Source organism: Triticum urartu, chromosome 4A (assembly GCF_056163025.1).
Source record: "Triticum urartu cultivar PI428250 chromosome 4A, HENAU_Tu73, whole genome shotgun sequence".
Classification (NCBI taxonomy): Eukaryota; Viridiplantae; Streptophyta; class Magnoliopsida; order Poales; family Poaceae; genus Triticum; species Triticum urartu.
Window position 1 is genome coordinate 373,474,088 of NC_141876.1, and position 15,049 is coordinate 373,489,136.

The 15,049-nt window shown below is 53.8% G+C and overlaps 2 protein-coding genes across 2 annotated transcripts; both read right to left on the bottom strand.

Annotated features, from left to right (window-relative positions):
• Positions 1–8,490: 8,490 nt before the first annotated feature.
• LOC147975886 (uncharacterized) lies at positions 8,491–9,084 on the bottom strand. Its single transcript, XM_087520628.1, has one exon. The coding sequence runs from the start codon at positions 9,082–9,084 to the stop codon at positions 8,491–8,493; it is 594 nt and encodes a 197-aa protein (XP_087376754.1).
• A 156-nt stretch (positions 9,085–9,240) lies between these two features.
• Positions 9,241–10,269, bottom strand: LOC147975887 (uncharacterized). Its single transcript, XM_087520629.1, has 2 exons — positions 10,003–10,269; positions 9,241–9,399 (listed from the first exon to the last, which is right to left on the bottom strand). The coding sequence occupies exons 1-2, from the start codon at positions 10,267–10,269 to the stop codon at positions 9,241–9,243; spliced, it is 426 nt and encodes a 141-aa protein (XP_087376755.1).
• Positions 10,270–15,049: the final 4,780 nt, after the last annotated feature.

Consider the following 15,049-nt stretch of genomic DNA (forward strand, 5'->3'; position numbering starts at 1 on the left):
TGTTATTGATGGCACCGAAGTTGACTGGGATGACATCCACAAGTTCCTACACTTTATTGATCATATTGAGGTCCTTGTGAGGCGTTTCAGTGGTGGAAGGCCATGTGGGATATGTGTGGCACTGCTGCACTTGTTGAGCAGGTCCAACTATGTCGAGAAACTTATGGTATGAGCTATTTTCAGTTATCTATGTTGTTCATAAACTCTTGCTTATACAAAGTTATACAGATGTGATCTTCTTGAAACAGAAACTGCCCAGTTCTATTGTTCCTATACAGATGCCTGACCATGGTCGGGTTAGACTTGCGCTTGTTCACAACATGATGTTTGTGTCAACCTACTCCATTCCCTTGTAGGTGAAAAGATACTTATTCATGGGTGGTCTCAAATAATGAAGGCCCGTCCATCTTGGACAATAGGATAGACGTTATGTTCTTGCTTTTCCATGGCTCTAAGCGAATATCCTGTTTATTAATCACATTGAGAGTGAGGCCGCTTTCAGAAGGTTGTGGATGCGCGGGGTGGCGCATGGGCCTTGTGTTGGGCTTGGCAGCCTCACCCTTGGTTAACTGTAGGCAAAGTAGCACTGTTCGAGGCGTGCTTTGTACGGTTGAACCTGTATAAGCACTCATACAGCTTTCAGCTATGGTTGTTAAGTGCCCCTACTGGTTTCAGTTAAGGTTGTTAAGTACTCCTGCTGCTTTTACAGTCTGTCGTGTTTCTACAGTACTGCCTTCCTCCAGTCGCCAAAACCAAACCAGCACCAGCGGGGCCGCCTGCTTCCGCCTCCCACGGCTGGCCGCACCTTAGCGCATGCATCGTCGCCCCACCATCTCCTAAATCGTTAACACCGACGTCCGAGGCCTCACCATCTTCCTCCGCGCGCTTTGGTGCGCTCGCCGTGGCGCCACCCTTTCACGTTGTCAACATGGTGAACGGACAATAGGAAACAGCAGAGGACTGTACGTGGAGAGGATGACAGTAGGGGCCCACCATGTCCATGGCCGGACACAATTAAGTTCCTCATTTTTTTGTTATATATAGTCCATTGTTAGCATATGGAAAAAGAAAATGCTTCCTCCTAGTGGTTTCCTCACATCTGGGAGCCACAACATTGTCAGCGTATATAGTCAATAGACAAGAGAACAACACAAGATCGGCTGACACCTGGGACATAGCTGCTTGACCAGTATTTTTTGTTATTGTTGAGACAGAGCATGGTTTCAACTGGGTTGTGGCCTGTCTAGCCCAAGCTTATATTTCATGTTCACCATATGACCGGCCCAGCTATTTTTTCTTTGTGAAAATGAGACCAATTTATTTTTCTAAAGAATACCCAATCCAGGCCTACTTATTTTTCTACGCCCTGATGGGCTGCAACTCTTTCAAGATGCCTGCAAATCATGAAACTAATATGAAATGGGTTGTAAATATAAAAACAGATGACAAATTGGCAATTACTTTATAATTTCTGAATTTTTTCACATTTTCAGGTTCCTATTTCACTGGGCTTTAACCTAATTTGAATATATCTTCAATGTACTTTAAATCTGGCTCGACATTTCGGTAACCCACGGAAATATGCGAAATTTCGTTTAAATTTTTAACACCGGCCCTAGCCAACAAACAAAACGGACTTCAATAAATTGCATAAGAAGTTGCAATGAGCTATATATAAATTATTAAAAAATAGGGAATGGTCTGACTTGTGGGCCTATTAAGTGGACACGTATGCAAGATGTTTTTACTTATTATATACGTCAACAAATGATTCTAGCAAATGTAACCATTGGATGTCAATCCAATGGCCGTCGTGTTTCTTCAATATTTTATCTTCTTGCTCCAGCCACCAAATCCAGCGCAGGCAGGACCGCCTACTCCCGCCTCCTGTGTCCGGTTGTGCTGCTGCGTAGGCCTCACCGCCCCTACTACTCCCACCGTTGGCCAAGCCATCCCTCTACTCACCCACGTCCCGCCACTTCTGTGGCTTCGCCGCCTCCGGGTCATTCCCTTCCTGGGTCTCGCCGTCGTCCATCACGCTGGTGTTGTCGGCATGACGTGGTCAATGTTGTCAACAAACGACAACATCGGGAGAGGGATGTACATGGAGAGGTTGAAAGTTGGGACCCACATGGTCCATGGCCGCACGTAAGCAAGTACCTCCTTATTACGCCAAAAAGAATGGATACTCCCGCTGACAGCTCGGAACCACCAGCTATATCTTCGCACGCAAGGAAGTGCCTCCTTATTACGCACAAAAAATGAATACTCCCCTTGCTAGCTGGGACCCACCATAGTGGGAGGTTGACTTTTGGGCCTACTAAGTTGATGCGGATGGAGGGCTTTGTCAACTCAGTCAACAAACGATTCCATCACAAGTGACCGTTGGATTGGTAACATCGAACGGCCATCCTGCTTCTTCAACCTCTGATTTTCTTGCTCCAGCCGTCCAAACCACCACATGCTCTTGCCTCCTGTGGCCAGCTGTGCTGCCGTGGAGGTCTCCCTGCTCCTACTACTCCCACCGCTGGCCAGGACTTGCGGTGACGGCAGCCTCACATCGTAGCTGAACTAGTGAACCCTCATACTCCTCTCCGCATGGGCATCCACTGCCGCGTCTTCCCCGGATCCACGTCGTCCCCTTCCTAGGCCTCTTCGTCATCCACCGCCCTAGTGCTCTCGGCGCAACATGGTCAATGTGGTCAACGAACGACGTCCATCGGAAGAGTACTGTACCTGAACAGGCTGACAGCTGGGTCCACGGCCGCAGCAAGGAAGTGCCTCCTTATTACTTCCAAAATAATGATTCCTCCACCTGACAGCAGGGACCCACTGGACGTGTCACCGTATTTCACGAAAAAAACGTTTGCCCCCTGACTGCTAGGACCCACCAGCTACATCTTCGCATGCAAGGAAGTAACTCATAGTCGGGACCCACCCGGTCGAAGCGTACGTAGCGTTGTCATTCTGGTCACGAACGTGTATGTACATACTGTTCGATCGGTCTGTCTGCAGGCTGCAGCGATGAAATGTGGTAGTGTAAGGAAGGGCACGTGTCATAGTAGAGGCGCGCACGTGTCGTAGTAGAGACGCGTACGTAGCATGTCACGCAGTCCCATTAATATCTTGTACACGTATGTACAGCGGGCAGGGTGCAAGAAAGTAAATACTATCGGTTTCGGGTTCCAGCAAAACCCTTGAGATTCGAACATTGGGGGGCGCACGAAGATCTTTCCCCCCAGTTCATGCTCTCACAACGATCTCAGAACCTAACTCGTCGAACCCGGAGAACAAAGGACACAGGGTTTATACTGGTTCGGGCCACCGATGTGATGTAATACCCTACTCAAGTGTGGTGTGGTGGATTGCCTCTGGGGCTGAGGATGAACAAGTACAATGGAAGAACAGCCTTCTGAGGAGAGGTGTTCTTGAGCTCGTTGAGCCTGTGCGTATGAGGGTGGAAAATGGATCTCTCCTCTCTATGGTGATGTCTAGTCCTATTTATAGAGTTCATGGTCCTCTTACCAAATGTAGGCAGGAAGGGAGACAACTAGTACAAGTTATCCTGACAAACGGTTGTCTTCGCCTGCCAAAGGCTCTGGTGGTGACGTCGTCCTGGGCTCCACGGTGACCTCCGTCCTGCCGTCCTCCTAGTCTTGGTCTTGTTGCACCGATATGGAAACCTTTACCTGATGCCTCGGGACTCCTCGCCTGCGCTTGCCCCTTTAGCACCAAAGAGGAAACGAGGACACTGCACGCGCTGGTGCCCGCCTGGCCTTGGTCGTCATGGATTGCGTCACTGGAACCTCGCGAGGTGCCCCTCGCCTTGATCCTCCGCCCCTCTTGAGCCAGCCTAGTGAGGTCGTCCCCGAGGAGGTCTTGTGTCGTCCGCCTCGCAAGGCTTGGCCCCTCGCGAGGGTCTTGAGTGTTTGCTGGTGAAGATGGGCCGTACAGGGCCGCTGGTGGAGCCACGCCGTGGGCCGCAGGCAGGCAAGTCTGGGGACCCCCGTTCCCAGCACGCCGACAGTAGCCCCGGGCCCAAGTTATGCTCGGACTTGGCTTCGAGGCGAAGCCAAGGGGCAAGTGCGGAGCACCGCGGGCCCCAATAGCCTGCGGCCTCGGTCGATGCGTGGCGACGGATGGGACGTGGGCGTAATAAGATGCAACACAGTTCTTAGATATTCTCGAGATAACGGAGGGTAATACTCAAAGGAAGGTTAATATAGAGGTTGCTTAGATGTATTGTTCTGCAGAAGACAAGTACTATAACTTGTCGGAGAAATGGAATTTAAAGGAGAACATGGTCAGAACCATGATCGCAAAAGGCCGGGTCCCAGATATAAGAACTTATACCAAGGGAATAATTAATTTAAGAGAAGCTTTAATGATAAGATCCACATCGTGTCCATGGGCATGAACACAAAGTTCAGGGTCGACTCCCACTTCTTCGATGTATAGCCTTCCATTCACCTCTCGCTTTTCGAAATTGACATTAGTTATCGAAAGTTTTACCTGATGTAATACTAGATAGTTATGACCCATGAAATCTTTCGGGTTCACACAGAGCAAGGAAGGCATAGGTTTAACCCATCGGGGCATCTTATGAACACATACCCCCAACTTCAAGAGCGAATAGCTCAAGTTCGGGAGCAGAGCATGCTGGACAAAAGCAGGGGATACAGTTTACCAAAGGTATTATGTATCCGAAGAAAAGCTCACAATGTTTAATGAACATGAAGGACGGTGTCGAACAAAATCCAACAAAGGATCTCGTGGTCCATAAGGGATCTGATGTGAGTATCGGTACTCAAACAGAGGAAGAAAGAATGCAAGGGGATCATATTATAGAAACAACTGAATAACTCAAAGCTAAAATGCAAAGGAATTATGATTTCCAAGATAAGGGATTAGAAGCAATGCTCTAATTAGGGATGGATAAGTTGAAAAGCCTTAGAGGTACAATCGATGGCAATTTGATTGGTCGAGATCCAGGTCATGTTTAAAATGAAGTCTGAGCCGGAAGGACGAAACGAAGGATCTGATTAAGGAATGCGAACATTCGCAACATATTGATTCTACAGACTCAAACTGATAATGACTAAGGATGCCAATAAGATTACCGGACTTATGAGGTTAATCTTAATGCAAGGAAGCAAGAATTTCAAGAGCAATAGGCTCTTGAGGATTTTCGGGGATCGAATGGTATTTCGAAGACTTTTATGAAATACATGAATCAACATGGGATGAGCGGATACTCGATAAGTGCGAGAAATTATCCATAAGGGTAAGTCTGCGGCAAAGAGATGCAAAGCGGTGGGCACAAAGGATTCTCGAATTATCTAAGAAACTTTCAGGGTATCAAGTAATAACAGGGGCAACTAGGAACAAAGGTAAGAACGACAAGTGCAAGCAGTTATCCATAAGGATTTATCGGTGGTCGGGAATATCCAAAGTGGTGGGCACAAGGTCTCGAGAGAATAACGAAGAGTATCTTCGGAATCTTCTGGTGAAGCAGGCCATCATCTGGAATGAGGGGGCTCTTCGGGAGAAAGTATTTACGAGAACCTAGCGTTAGAGTTAGCAAAATTATTTAACCCGAATAGAAGAGAGATCAGAGTCCCAGTGTATAGATGAGGAGTAAAAGATCCTAATACCACCCAAATGGAGACGTGGGCCCGTAAGGCACACAGCCATGTTAGTAAAAAGTTTTGCAATATCTAGACACGACTTCGGCCAAGGTGTGTGGAAGGGGGACTCCTACATCCAGTCGGCTCTAATACCAACTTGTGGCGCCCCCGATTCAATCATACACTAATCATACACACAAACGTGTACGATCAAGATCAGGGACTCACGGGGAGATATCACAACACAACTCTACAAATAAAATAAGTCATACAAGCATCATATTACAAGCCAGAGGCCTCGAGGGCTCGAATACAAGAGCTCGATCATAGACGAGTCAGCAGAAGCAACAATATCTGAGTACAGACATAAGTTAAACAAGTTTTCCTTAAGAAGGCTAGCACAAACTGGGATACAGTTCAAAAGAGGCGCAGTCCTCCTGCCTGGGATCCTCCTAAACTACTCCTGGTCGTCGTCAGTGGGCTGCACGTAGTAGTAGTCACCTCCAGTGTAGTAGGAGTCATCGTCGACGATGGTGTCTGGCTCCTGGACTCCATCATCTGTTCACAATAATCGGGTATAGAAAGGGGGAAAAGAGGGAGCAAAGCAACCATGAGTACTCATCCAAAGTACTCCCAAGCAAGGAGCTACACTACATATGTATGCATTGGTATCAAATGGAATAAGGGTATCATATGTGGACTGAACTGCAGAAAGCCAGAATAAGAGGGGGATAGCTAGTCCCATCGAAGACTATGCTTCTGGCCACCTCCATCTTGCAGCATGTAGAAGAGAGTAGATGGTAAGTTCACCAAGTATCACCGCATAGCATAATCCTAACCGATGATCCTCCCCTCGTCGCCCTGTGAGAGAGCGATCACTGGTTGTATCTGGCACTTGGAAGGGTGTGTTTTATTAAGTATCCGGTTCTAGTTGTCATAAGATCAAGATACAACTCCAAGTCGTCCTATTACCTAAGATCACGGCTATTCGAATAGATAAACTTCCCTGCAGGGGTGCACCACATTTCCCAACATGCTCGATCCCCTTTGTCCGGACACACTTTTCGGGGTCATGCCCAGCCTTGGAAGATCAACACGTCACAACCCTACTTAGGCACAACAGAGAGGTCAGCACGCCGGTCTAAATCCTATGGCGCAGGGGTCTGGGCCCATCGCCCATTGCACACGTGCACGTTGCGTGGGCGGCCGGAGAGCAGACCTAGCAACTTCCATTACAAAGGAAGTTGCATTACGCGGTCAAACCCGGCGCGTGCCGCTCAGTCGCTGACATCACGAAGGCTTTGGCTGATACCACGACGTCGAGTGCCCATAACTGTTCCCGCATAGTTGGTTAGTGCGTATAGGCCAGTGGCCAGACTCAGATCAAATACCAAGATCTCATTAAGCGTGTTATTTTGAAGTAATCACGAACGCCGACCAGGGACAGGCCCACCTCTCTCCTAGGTGGTCTCAACCTGCCCTATCACTCCGCCACAAGTAACAGTCGAGGTCCGTTGGGAACCTAGGCCCACCACTACCTGGGTGGAACCACCTGTCCTTTCAGCCCCCACACCGGAATCACTCGCGGGTACTCAACGAGCTGACCCGACTTTAGTCACAACATGTAACATGTACAAAGTATATAGTATATACCCGTGATCACCTCCTGAGTGATCACAGCCCGATAGTATAGCATGGCAGATAGACAAGAATGTAGGGCCACTGATGATAAACTAGCATCCTATACTAAGCATTTAGGATTGCAGGTAAGGTATTAATAGTTGTAGCAACTATGACAGGCTATGCATCAGAATAGGATTAACGGAAAACAGTAACATGATACACTACTCTAATGCAAGCCGTAGAGAGAGAGTAGCCGAGATCTGGTGATCAAGGGGGGGGGCTTGCCTGGTTGCTCTGGCAAGAAGGAGGGGTCATCTTCGATGTAGTCAAACACACGGACATCGGTAGTAGTCTCGGAGTATACCAGAAATAAGTAACGGAGGGGGAACACAATAAATAACAGAGCAATCAAATGTAACACAACGCAAGATGCGGCAATACATTGTGCTACAGGTGACGTAACGTACGGACAGGTGATACCTGTGAAGGGGGGAAACATCCAGGATAGTATCCCCGGAGTTTTGCGTTTTCGGACAGATGAACCGAAGGCACAAAGTTGCATGTTCGCTATGCTAGGGATGCGTGGCGGACGAACGGGCTGCGTATTCGGACTCGTCGCGTTGTTCTGAGCAACTTTCATGTGTAAAACTTTTTCATCCGAGTTACGGTTTATTTTATATGATTTTATAAAGTTTTAACAATATTATGGAATTCCTTGATTTAATTAATAAATCGAATTAAATAGTAAAATGGCTATGGGTACCCAAAAGTGTACCCAGCCAGAATGGGCATGAGGTTGACAGGTGGAGCTAGTCAGCAGTTGACTCGTCCATGTTAGACTAGTCAACGGTTTAGTGGGGCCCCTTGTCATACACTGTTTAGTTAATTAACTAGTTTATTAGTTTATTAAACAGAACTAATTAAGATAATTAATTAATTAATATTTTAAATGTTTTTTATTACTATTATTTAAAAAAACATATTCTAGGCCATGGGCCCCGCCTGCCATAGGCCCAGGGGGGCATACCGGGGCGGGCGCTAGCGGTTACGGAAGCCACCCGCGTGGGGGCTTGGCGAAGTTGGTTCCGTTGTCCGTGATGATGCTGTTTGGCATGCTGTAGCGCACCGCGATGTCCTTGATGAACCGAACGGCTGTCGGGCAGTCCATCTTCTTGATTGGCCTTGCTTTGATCCATTTGGTAAACTTGTCCACTGCCACCAGCAAATGCATCATGCCGCCTCAGGCGGTCTTGAAGGGACCCACCATGTCAAGTCCCCAAACCGCGAATGGCCACGCGATCGGGATGGTCCGGAGTCCTGACGCCGGCTGGTGGCTGCACTTGTTGAAGTGCTGGCATCCCTCACACTTGTTCACGAGTGACTCTGCATCTTCGAGGGTCGTGGGCCAGTAGAAACCATGGCGGAAGGCCTTGGCCACCATGGACCGCGACGCGGCGTGGTGCCCACACTCGCCCTGGTGTATGTCGAGGAGGATCTGAATACCCTTGTCCTGCTCGACGCAGCGTTGGAACACGCCGGTGCAGCTGCGCTTGACGAGTTCGTTGTTGGTGATGCTGTAGGCGGACGCTCGACGCTGCACTTGCCAAGCTTCTGTCTCGTCCATGGGGAGGACCCTATTCTCCAGGAACTCCGAGATGGGCAGGGCCCAGGATGGCGCCATCACCACAGCGATGACGGCCACTATTTCGGGCTCCAGGTCGGCGGCCCCCGAGACGGGTTCGGAAGCCCCCGGGCCAGGTTGAGGCGCGGCTGGCTTGGATGCAGCAGTCCCTAAGCTGGGTTGAGGCACGGCCGGGTCGGTTGGAGTAGTCATCGGGCCGGGTTAAGGCACGGCCGGGTCGGTTGGAGCAGTCCCCGGGCCGGGTTGAGGCGCGGCCGGGTCGGTTGGCACATGGATGGACTCGGAGTCCGGAGATGGCTTGACAGATGGCTTGTGCAGATGCTCGAGGGAGACATCAGATGGGATGGACTACCGAGACGAGGCGGTCTTGGCGAGCGTGTCGGCCGCCTCATTCTCCGCGCGCAGGACTTGGAGGAACTCGCAGCCCTCGAAGAACCCGGACAACTTCTGGGCGAGGAAGCGGTAGCTCGCCATGTTGGAGTCGTGCGCGTCCCACTCGCCTGAGCACTGCTGCAACACCAGGTCCGAGTCGCCGAAGCACAGGATGCGCCGGATGCCGAGTTCCTTGGCAAGCCGGAGGCCGTGCACAAGGGCTTCGTACTCGGCGACGTTGTTGGAGGCAGTGAAGTGGATCTGTAGTGCGTACTTGAGCCGGTCGCCTTTGGGGAAGGAAAACACTATGACGGCTCCCAGGCCGAGTCGCATTTTCGAGCCGTCGAAGTGCATGCGCTAGTGCGTCGAGTCAGGAGGCAGTGACAGGTACTGGGTCTCGGTCCAGTCGACGAGGAAGCCGGCTAGAGCTTGGGACTTGATTGTGGTGGGGGGCTCGTATCGGATGGTATGGCCGGCTAGCTCGAGCGCCCACTTGGCAACCCGGCCAGAGGCATCCCGACACCTGATGATGTCGCCGAGAGGGGTCATGCTGACCATGGTGACGACACGCTCCTGGAAGTACTACTTTAGTTTCTTGGCGGTGAAGTACACGCTGTAACACATCTTCTGGTAGTGCGGGGAGTTCTGCTTCGAGGCGGAGAGCACCTCTCTTAGGTAGTAGACGGGACACTGGACGGCTTGGACCCTGTCCCTCTCTGGTCGCTCGACCACCATTACCGTGCTGACCGACCGCGAGGTAGCGGCGATGTAGAGCAACAGTGGATCCTTCTCGGCCGGTGCGGCCAGGACTGGTGCGGTGGAGAGCATGCGCTTGAGGTCCCGGAAGGCTTCATCCACCTGGTGGTTCCATTCGAACGGCGTCGTCTTCTTCGTCAGCTGATACAGGGGAAAGTCCCTCTCGCCAAGCCAGCTGAGAAACTGGCTGACCGAGGGCAAGCAGCCAGTGAACTTATAGACATTGCGCAGCCGGGCCGGCTTGCGCATGCGCTGGATGGCCTTGATTTTCTCTAGGTTCGCCTAAATGCCCTGCTCCAAGACGAGGAAACTGAGTAGCTTTCCAGTCGGGACACCGAAAACACATTTCACCGTGTTGAGCTTGACCTTGTACTCGTGTAGGTTGGTGAAGGTCTCCTTCAGATCGTCGAGGAGCGTGAGGTGCTGCTTGGTCTTCACCATGATGTCGTCCATGTAGACGTGGATATTGCGACCGAGTTGCGACAACAGGCACTTCCGCATATAGTGCTGGAAAGTGGAGCCGGCGTTCTTCAAGCCGAACGACATGGTGATGTAGCAATACGCCCCAAAGGGTGTGATGAAGGACGTCTTCAGGGCGTCGGCCGGGTCCAGCTTGATCTGGTGATAGCCGGAGTAAGCGTCCAGAAAGGACAGGAGCTCACACCTGGCGGTGGTGTCGATGACTTGGTCGATCCACGGGAGAGCGAACGGGTCTTTGGGGCAGGCCTTGTTCAGGCTGGTGTAGTCGATACACATGCACCAGGTGTTGTTCTTCTTCAAAACAAGGACTGGGTTGGCCAGCCACTCGTGGTGAAATACTTCCATGATGAAGCCACCCACCAAAAGCTTGGCGACCTCTTAAACAATGGTCCATCTCTTCTCTTTGAAAAAACATCGTAGGGGTTGACGGACGGGCTTTGCGTCCTTGCGGACGTGAAGTTGATGCTCGACGTACTTCCTCGGGATACCTGGCATGTCCTTTGGGGTCCATGCAAAGATATCCCGATTCTCACAGAGGAAGTCGACGAGCTCGCCTTCCTATTTGCTGTCGAGGTGGGTGCCTACAACAACGTACTTGCTACAGCCGGGGTCTTCCGGTTTCAGCTTCAACTTCTTGGTCTCCTTGGAGGGCTTGATCGAGGCCACATCGGCCGGGTCCTCAGCCGGGAAGGTTGTGGCTGACGTCTCTTGGGCCAGGGCAACGATCCGGTCGAGCTGGCGCCGCTCCTCGGCTACGACCAGTGACTCGGCCAGCTTGGCGCCATCTCGAGCGCACTCCACGGACTTGCAGTAGCCGCCAGTGATGGTGATGAGGCCCTTCGGGCCCGGCATCTTTATCTTCAGATAGGCGTAGTGGGGGACCGCAATGAACTTGGCGAGCGTGGGCCGGCCCAGCAGTGCATGATAAGCGCTGGATAGGTCCACCACCTCGAACCAAATCGGCTCGCATCGAAAGCGGCTGCTGTCGCTGAACAGGACGTCGAGCCGGATCCGACCGATCGGGGAGCAGGAGAGGCCGGGAACGATGCCGTGGAAAACCGTCTGGGTCGGCTCCAAGTCCTTGGCCTCGAGGCCGAGCTTGGTCATTGTGTCGTGGTAGAGGATGTGGATGCTACTGTCGCCATCGATGAGCACCCGGGAGAGCTTGCACATGTGACAATGCGCGACGATCGTGGGGTCGAGGACGAGGGTGTAACCACCCGGGTTCGGCAAGACCGCCGAGTGGTCCTGCCGAGTCCAGGTGACCGGGCGCTTCGACCAATGCATGTACTCCATGTTTGCCGGGATGACGGTGTTTACCTCTTGTCAAAGGAGGCGCTCGATGCGCTTGTCATCGCCGAGGCTGGTGAAGATGACGTAGGTTGTGTTCTGGGTCAGGTAGGCATCGTCGCGCATCGCATGCCAACTAGGGGCGGTAGTGGAGGCAGAGGCGGCTGCCCCATTCACGGAGTCAAGGCCGGAGGAGGCGGGACGTCTCCCTTCATGATGCGCTTGGTGAAGGCGCATTGCCGAAGCGTGTGCGTGGACGGCCTTGCGCTGCTATGGTGCTTGCAGGGAGCGTCGAGCATCTCCTCGAAACTCATGGCGGGTTGCCATGTCGTCTTGCCAGTCTGCCGGTGCTTGGCGGCCGGGTCGGTCGCGGGCGCCTGCTCGGCGGCCGCGACGAGCCAGTTGTCGTACCTTGAGCTGGATGATCGGCCTTGCGCTTGTTGTTCTGCTGGTTGTGCTGCTGCCAGCTTCCTTCGCCGACCGGCTTCGGAGGGGGAACCGGCTTTGCTTTGCCGACCTCATCTAGCGCCACCTGGATCTTCATGGCGGAGACGACGGTGGCGTACTTGTCCGCCGTCACCATGAGCGTGGCCATGGTGGCTGGCTCGGAGCGCAAGAGCCTGTACTTCGTGGACGCCCTCGCAGTTGTTCCGGAGCTTGGTCCAGTGTGCGAGGTACTCGTGGCCGGTCTCCGCTGGTCCCTGCACGCACATGGCGAGCTTACTGGGGCGGCCGGGTCGCTTGTACGTGCCGGTGAAGTTGCGCACGAAGGCTTGCTCAAAATCAATCCACGCGTTGATGCTGCCCTCCGGCAGGCTATTCAACCAGGCGTGGGCCGACCCTTGGAGCATGAGGGGCGCATAGCGCATAGCGAGGTGGCGGTTGCCACCGGCGATTCCGATGGCGGTGGTGTAGTCGGTTATCCAGTCCTCCGGCTTCACGGACCATTGTACTTGGGGGTGTCGAGGGGGAGCGTGAACCCTTTGGTAAAGGACTTACCTTGGATGCGTCGTCCGAAGCATGCCGGCCCGACAGGGCCGTTTTCCTCCAGCTCTTGGGAGAGGGTGAGTCGGTCGAGGCGATGACGATTGTCGGTGTTGTCGATGGCGCACGGGCCTAGCCGGTCAGTCACCATGCCACGGGGGGCCGGGACTCCTCCCGTCGGACGTCGGCTGGGTTGGAGCTGGGGGTCGAGCCTCCGAGGTCAGCTCGTTGCCCAAACCACCGGCGGTCGTCAGGGCGGGGTTGTGCCGGGTCCGGGTGCGGCCGGAGTGTGCTTCGTCGGGCGGGGAGGACGCCCTGTGCTGGAAATCGTTGGGTCCAGCGACACGGGCGGAGCCGGATGCGGCCGGCTTGGCGAGTTGGTTGAGGCGGTCCTGCTGTGCATTCACCCTCTCGAGGCGGTCCTGCAGCTCTTCGCCCGCGAGCTGGTCCAGGCCGACCAAGGCCGCCTGGCAGCGCGCATGTTCTTGACGGGGGTCTCATAGACGGCAGGGATGGTGCCGAAGGTGCGCCTGATCGCGCTGCACCAGGCCCGCACGTCGGCGACCCGGCTTGGCTCAGGCGCGTCCGGCGTGAAGCCATAGGCTGCATTGCGCTCCAGCTGAGCGGAGTCGGGGCGGCGCTGCGTGGCAGCGAGTGTCTCGGTGAGGTCCAGCAGGCGTTGGCGATCCTCATCGAGGCGGGTCCAGGCCTCAGTGACGTCGGAGGCGTCGATGTCGGTGCCGATGGTGCCGCGCAGGCTCTGCATTGTGGCCCGCAGGGGGTCAGGCGGGCTGGCCTGACCCGCTACGGTCCTAGCTTCGGCGACCTTACTCGCCGCGCTGGACGAAGAAGCGGCGCTGGTGTTGGTGACGAAAACATCTACGTAGAGGTCCATTGCCCCAGTGGGAACATCACCGCCGAGGGAAAGGGGGGAGTCAGAGAAGTCGAGCACCTCCCTGGGGTACTCGTCGGCCGCAGGCGCGTCGGAGATGTGCAGCGCGGCGAAGGAGACGGCAAGCGCATCGATGAAATCATGCGCCAGCGTGACGGGCTCGTCAAAGTCGGAGTAGAGCGCCGTTCGGAGCATGCTTCCGGCCAGGACCTCGAGCTGCCTCACGGTTGGCGCAAACTGTCTCGGTGGGCGCACAACAGATGCCATGGGATGGCTAAAGAGAGGATGAGGATCGTGGGCACTAGTGAGCTCCGGAGGCGAGGTCGGCATGAGCGAGTGCGGGATGCAAGACATACCCAAGTTTGGGGCTCTTTGCAGAGATAACACCCCTAGTCCTGCCGAGTGTGGTTTATGCGTTACAGTACAGGGTTGCTCCTTGAGTTGTATCGGGGAGGAAGAAAGGCAGGCCGAGGTTTAGGCTGCTCTCTCCCTGTATGTGGGTGTTCTTCTACTGCGTTCCTCACCCTCCTGCATGGAGGCCTCCTGGGGGTTTTATAGGTCAACCCCCAGAGGTACAATGGTAATGTTACAGGACCACGGGGCAGGGTTGTCAGTGTCTGGGGAACCGATGCTGGGACCCGCCGGGTACCAGGTCTCGCCGGGTTACCTGGGCGCGGGGCCCACGGGACAAGGTGGCACTGTTGGCCATCTTGTCGATCGTCAGGGCGTGGCCAAGTCGAGTCACCTACAATGGCGTCATGGGTGACGAAGGGTACACTGTTGCCATGCCGAGCTTGGTTAGCAGGTAGGTGGGGGCACTATTGCCTCGTCCGGCTGACCAAAGGCATGGGCAAGACACTGTGGCTTCTGTCATTAGTTGGTGGTGACTCGCCCCATCATACGGCTGGGATGGGGCGACCGCTGACCCTTGGCCGAGTTGGAGTACACGCCAAGGGGTGTTGGCTTGTTGGGTAAGTCTTGGTGCGCCGGGCTCGGCCGCCCTGGACTAGCTTGTCGGAGGGGGCGAGTAGAACGTCGCCGGTGCTTGGAAACGGGATGACGCGAAGACATGCACGCCGACGAATCTTACCCAGCTTCAGGGCTCTCCGGGGAGATAATACCCGTACTGCTGCTCTGCGGGGTCTCCGCATGATCACTATGGCAAAGTGTCTACACGGTTGCTCCTTGAGTTGTTTCCTAGAGGTAGGAGAGGGCGAGGCTAGCTCTGTCCCTCCTATATGATCTGGTCTAGAGCTAATGGGTTCCAACCCTTTGCATGGGTGCCCTGGCGGGTTTATATAGGCCTACCTCCCAGGGGTACAATGGTAATCCGGCTGGACGCGGGCCCAGCCATCAGCGCCTCTGGGCTCCGTCTTCCCTGCC